This window comes from Macrotis lagotis, chromosome 4, assembly GCF_037893015.1.
Source record: "Macrotis lagotis isolate mMagLag1 chromosome 4, bilby.v1.9.chrom.fasta, whole genome shotgun sequence".
Classification (NCBI taxonomy): domain Eukaryota; kingdom Metazoa; phylum Chordata; class Mammalia; order Peramelemorphia; family Peramelidae; genus Macrotis; species Macrotis lagotis.
Genome location: NC_133661.1, coordinates 114068328 through 114074344, shown reverse-complemented (window position 1 = coordinate 114074344; position 6017 = coordinate 114068328). Strand labels below are relative to the sequence as shown.

The 6017-nt window shown below is 47.9% G+C and overlaps 1 protein-coding gene across 1 annotated transcript in view; it reads right to left on the bottom strand.

Moving 5' to 3' along the window:
* Window positions 1–1521: 1521 nt before the first annotated feature.
* The window catches only part of FBXW4 (F-box and WD repeat domain containing 4), a 113181-nt gene continuing 108685 nt past the window's right edge, over window positions 1522–6017 (bottom strand). The window contains exons 7-9 of the mRNA XM_074233887.1: window positions 3404–3544; window positions 1919–2060; window positions 1522–1669 (exon numbers count right to left, since the gene is read on the bottom strand). Coding sequence (XP_074089988.1) covers window positions 1553–1669; window positions 1919–2060; window positions 3404–3544 — 400 coding nt within the window. The 3' untranslated portion in view covers window positions 1522–1552. The remainder of the gene's footprint in view (window positions 1670–1918; window positions 2061–3403; window positions 3545–6017) is intronic.

Genomic DNA, 6017 nt, shown 5'->3' with positions numbered 1-6017 from the left:
TTCTTTTCACAAATCTCTGAGAAACCTTAGAGGTCATCTGGTCCAACCCACACCTGACCAAAAATCTTTTGGGTTGACAAGGATGAATCCTCTTACTCTTACCTAAGAGAGAGAGTTTAGCCATAAGCCTCAGCCCCTGCCTTGGTTAAAGTTCTTAGTTATGCCACTGGGCCCTCCTTCTCCCCAAGTTTTCTGGGTCCTAAAAGGAGCTGAGACACCCTTCCTCTGCACACCCACTGGATATGAATCTTGATTCTTCTATTTCAGCATAACCTGGCCTCCAATAGTAGGTTTTGGGTTGAGTAGAGAGCCCAATGGTCAAGAATATAGCAATGATGAGGTGATATTCTTTCTGTATTTATGACTTTCTGACTGTTTGTGTAAAGTGCTAGAGGGTCAAGCTAGCCAAGCCTGCAAGGCCAGTAGTTTTTAACAAGCAGCAGTAGCACATAAATAACTCTAAAAGTGGGAACACACAGACAGAGCAAATATATAATATTCTTCAAGCCCAAGAAGGAGGAAGTTGTGTAAATGATCAATTGGAAATATAGGTTGTTGGGCAGAGTTTTAGTGTGTGTCAGACCTACTCAAACCCAAACAAGATGAATAACACAAGCCTTATCTGAAGAAACATAAAAGAAAACAAGGAAAAGCTATATTTTAGAAAGGATATAGAAAGAGAATTAGAAAAGGAAGCATAATATTATGGGAATGGAACCATTCCAGCCCGATACCACTGAGGAAGGAAGTTCTAGGGTTTGAGATGGAAAATGAGAGCTAAGAATTAGAACCTAGGACTCTCTAATGGTCTACCCCTAAAGCAAGCCAAATCTCAGTCTGTAGAGGTTCCTCTTTGGGTACTAAGAGAGTGGCCAGAATCCACATTAACAGCTAAGGTTTATTTAAAAAAATAAATTAAAAATATAATTTTCCCACAGTACCCCACAAAACAGGGCCAGGCCAGAGAGACTGGCTCAGAACTCAAACCAGCTGAATCTCCAATGTTCTCTGGTCTGCCTAAGGAGCTCAGGGCCTGAATGCTTTCCAAAAAGGAGTCGTCGTCCTCTTCCCTCCCCAGGGACCTGGCTTGTTTCATCTAGACATGGTCCTGATTGAGGAGTTGAAGACTGATCCTGTCCAGCAGGAAGGATAGTTAAGTGAAGAGGAGAGAAGATACATTGGATTGACAGGCCAATTGGAAAGGCTGCAAAGGTTTCTTATATCTTTGCAGGTTGGTTGTGGAGGCTCAATGCACCTTGCCCCAGATCCTGCAAAGACAAGAGTCCCCAGTCCAGACCCCTACTCTCTTAGGTTAGCAGGCTCCAGAGTGGTTGACTGGCTGGTTATGGACATAGGGAACAGCCCTTCTCCCAAATGGAAACATCAAGACTACCAAATGCCAATGGTCTTTGGTTTAAAAGCACAAAGCCCGATGGTCACAGGATCATTTGCTGCTTGCTCTCTTCAGGCCAGGCCCAGGGATGGCTGATCCTGAGCAGGCCATCTGCCTGGTCTTGTGTGGGGAGGGGTCTTTGTATGGGAGGGCAGCCAGTCACGGTGTCTTGAAGTCAAGAACATGGAGGGCAGAGGCTACTGCTGCGTAGAGGTGTGTGGTGCTGAAACGTAGGCAGTAAACAGGGCTACTGGTTGGAGATGACAGCGAGAAGGCCTGCAGATAAATATATATGACAAGGAGCAAGAGCTTACACAGGGAAGGGAGGAGGGCTTGGCCCTGACTCCAGGGAGAGGAGATGAATAGGTGCTGGGAAGGTGAATCCCATTGTGTCTTGTATCCGAGGATCCCCAACCCTCCTCCCGGGTGACCCTTCTGGGCCTGGGCCCAGTGGAGGGAGTCAAGGCAGGCACACAAGAGACCTGGACTTCTATCGATGATAGGCAGAGGGAGTGAGATACTCACATGCAAGCAGCCTTTCTGGCGTCGGTCCCACAGCCGCACTACACCATAGTAGGAAGACCCGCTGGCCAGCATGTGGTTCCCATCACTCTGCACACAGTAGAGGGCACTGTCATGAGGCTCCTCCCACTCCATCACACATTTCCTTTCCAAAAAAGGAACATAGGATGATCAAGGACACCCATTGCCAAAATCTAATGAACTTAGCACCAAGGAATTAGAAGGGTTTTTATAACAGATAATGGGAGAAGGTAGAAGTCTGAACTTCCAAATATTTATAGAAACACCTTAATAGAGAAAAGAAATGGGATTTCTACCAAGGGTAATTGTATCTGAACTTGGATTTTTCTGAGGGTGAATACAGAAATGTGGATGTAGAGCAATTGGGAGTTGGGGGAAAGGGAGAGTTCTCAATAAAATCTAGAAGTTTGCAAAAACTATTTCTTCAAGGAAGTAGAAAGTCAAGATGATGAAAAAGTCATTTAGGGCTCTGTGAATGGTCCAAAAGTGGCAGTGGCAGGCAATTCATGTAGAAATGTAGAAAAAGACAATGTCAACTATGAAGGGACTAAAAAGCTCCAAGCTAAGACCTGGGAAAAGGACTTAAGAGCCACTGGATAAGTTGATTCCATGAGTGGAAAGCCAACACCAAGTATGGACATCGATGCCCCACACATTCTCCCAACCTAGGTCCCCATCCACACCTAGAGCCAATATACATGGCTGCTCTCTGCTTTTTATGTATCTCTTGAGTCTCATGTTTGAAGAGCAAAGTCCAAAGACAGGCATGGAGAATGACTCAAGGAGTAGGAGGCAAGAAGGGACTGCTGGAAGGACAGTTTATAAGGACAGGATCACAATGTGGAGAGAGAGAGAGAGAGAGAGAGAGAGAGAGAGAGAGAGAGAGAGAGAGTGTGTGTGTGTGTGTGTGTGTGTGTGTGTGTGTGTGTGTGTTATGAAATATATTACACACAGAAAATACGGATCCAAGTGAGTTCAGGACAAAAATAACCACTTACAAAGCCAGTAAAGTTTGCTAAAAGGAGCAGGACTGTACCTGTCTTTTGAGAAGATAGAGTTCCCCATGGCATTACCCTCCAGGCTTATGTTGGCATCAGAATTCTGGCCCTCATGTTGTGACACTAATGTTCCTGTAACTAGTTACACCCTATCCCCAGTAAAACTCACTAGCCTTGGGGCAGCCAGATGGCACAGTGGATAGAGCACTGGCCCTGGAATTAGGACCCAAGTTCAAATCCAGCTCAGACACTTAATAATTGCCTAGCTGTGTGACCTTGGACAAGTCACTTAACCCCCACTGCCTTAAATTAAAAAAAATTAGAAACTTACTAGCCTTCCCCACAATGACTGACTCAACCTTGAGCTTGGTGTTCCTTTGCCCCAGCTGAAATTGTGAGGTGGAGGGGAGCTAGGAAGAGCTGCACAGACTTCCCTGCCAATCTCACTCTTCTGGGTAACTCTACTCACTGGGAGCTGGTTCGGATGTCCCAGTATCGGATATAGGTGTCATAGCCACAGGACAGCAGTGTAGAAGGGGTCTCATACAGGACATCCAGCACTCCAGCCCCTCGGTGAAAATCCCGGCCTAGGTGTGTCATCAGTTGCCCGCTGGGAAGACAAGAAAAGAGAGATGAGAGGGGAATGTGACTAGGGTTCAGAAGCAATCAATCCTGTGAGACCCTATTGCCTTGTCTGGTTCTGGAGATATCCCATAACTTTTGAATGACTGGAAGTCACAAAAACTCTCTCCTCTTAGAGCTTGTATTTTGGTGTGAGGGTGCTATATGTGTCCTGATAGATCTGGAAAATATTGAACTGGTCTTGGGGAGGATGGTGAAATAATGACCTCCCACCAAACCCATCTCTCTGCTATAATGACTTCCTGCTATTTCTACCCTTGTATGGGGGGGGCCAGAGGGTACTGGCTAGAAAAGAACCTTGGTCTTCCCTTTTCCTCTGCTCGGTTTCTCTCGTCCCCCTAGCAAAGTGCTCTAATGCATCAGGGAGGTTCAGCCTATCCAGGCACACCTGCTTGCCTGGCCGCCTGCTGCCCAAGCTGACTCTGTCTCAGGACAATGAATGCGCTGTGCCAGAGAGGTCAGGATCTCCCCCCACACATGTGGTTATTTTATAGTCCTTGATCCCATGGGTCACAACAGTTCTGAGCTGCCCTAGCCCAATGCCTTAATTCCTCCCTGTAATCTGGGGCTCAAACCTTGTCGGGGATAAAGACCACACAAAGGGAAAAGGGGAGTTTCAGAAGATGGTAAAACAAGTAAACACCTTTGTATCTGGGGAGAGAAATCGCTGAGAAAACAGCTTAGCAGCAGGGCCCTGTCGTTCCCAGCTCAGAAGGCAAAAGCCCCCCAGCCCCAGCTCTGGCCCTAGGCTGGCCCCCATCCTTCTCTCTGCAACAGCACGCCTCTGTGATCACAGCTCCTGGCCTGCTGGGCCCAGCCCGCTCCCCCACCCCTGCTCTCCAGAGAGCAGATTACAGGGAATAACAATTTCTTTGTGGCTGTGTAATTCCCTCCGTGACCGCGGCAGTGGGCAGCCACCTAGCCCCTGATGCCAGAACCCTAGCAACCATTTAGGGAGGCCTGCTGGTCCTGACAACGCCCCCCAACATCAAGTGCACCTGTTAATCCCTCCCACCCTGGGTTAGGTTTGGCCGCCAGGATATTGGGTTTTGTGTTTTTTTTGCAGGACGGGAAAGGAAAAAAGGAAGAGTTGAGTACTGAAAGCTCCCAAACAAGTCTCCAGGCCTGACCCATTAACTCCTTCAGAGAAACACTGAATTGCCACCTGTAAACTAGCCGAAAGGGTCTCTAGACCTCAGCCTTGGGAAAAGTAGAAGATACAGAAACCCTGAGAGGAGAAAGAAATCCTATGAGGGAGGGAGGGAGGGAAGATGAAAAACCGATCAGAGAGCCTGAAGAACAGCTTACTGACTTTTCAGAATTTCTGTAGTACAGATTTCTATCTAGGCCCTTGCCCTCAGCCTTAGACTTGGACAATTTAACAAGCCCCCAGAGAGAAGGAAGACTCTTGAATCAGAAAGATTTCACCCCACCCTGATCAGCATCTACCCTAAATGAAACTGAACTTTCTCTTGTTCCTAAACTCTTGGTGTGACCTAGGGCCAAGAGAAAAAAACAGGTTTCTGGAATACTCAGTACAAACAATGCCACTGCCCGATTTAGAATGGGGAGAGGAGGACTGGAGTCTACCCAAGGGCTCCCACGGGGGTCCAGAGCAAGGTTGGATGAGATCCTTGTCTCATAAAATCATCCCCTAATCTTACCAAGTAGGGCTGGGAGTTTATTTAAAGGTTGGGGATGCCTTAGTTGACAATTCAGCTGTCCCACTAGTGGTTCATGCCCTACTGGCACCTGGGCCCCTTGATTGCTTGCACCTAGGCTCCCCAGGGATTATGCCACTAAGGTTAGAGAGTGGGGTGTGGGGAAAAGGACAATTTTTCCCTCTACCCTTGGGTTTGGGTCCCGTTTGGTGTACTCCTCCCCCCTCCCCACCTCCCATTAGTGAGGTGGTGATGAGTGACTGAGGGGCTCTCTCCTTTAATCTGGAGAAGTAATTTCATGTTTGTTTGTTTGAAATAGAAGATGAAAGGCTATGGGGTGGGAAGCTGGCTTGGAGGGGTAATTGGGGGGAGAGGGTGGTGAGCAGAGCCCAGCAAGGACTGACTCACCCATTCCAAGGCACTGGAATCCTAGTTGCCCCATCAAAGTCACTGAGGAAGGAATTCATTCAGAAGTGCTATGCTTCCCTACCAAATCCTAGGACCATGATTTTAAGGAGATACCATGGATCTCGGAGATTGGTGGGCACCAAGAAGCAACTGGAGGGTCAGGACTCGGGCAGCTACTCCTCTTGCTTCCAGTCCCAACCTGTAATATCAGCTCCAGGGGCCCTAGGAGTCAGAGGCAAGTGCAAAAAGTCCCCTCCAAAACATTGTGAATCCAGTGCAAAGCCAGCTGCAAAGCCTGGGAAGGCTAGGAGCCAAGGGGGGTCAGGGTTGGAGAACAGAGGTAGTCAGGCTACAAGTTTGTTCCCCCTTTGC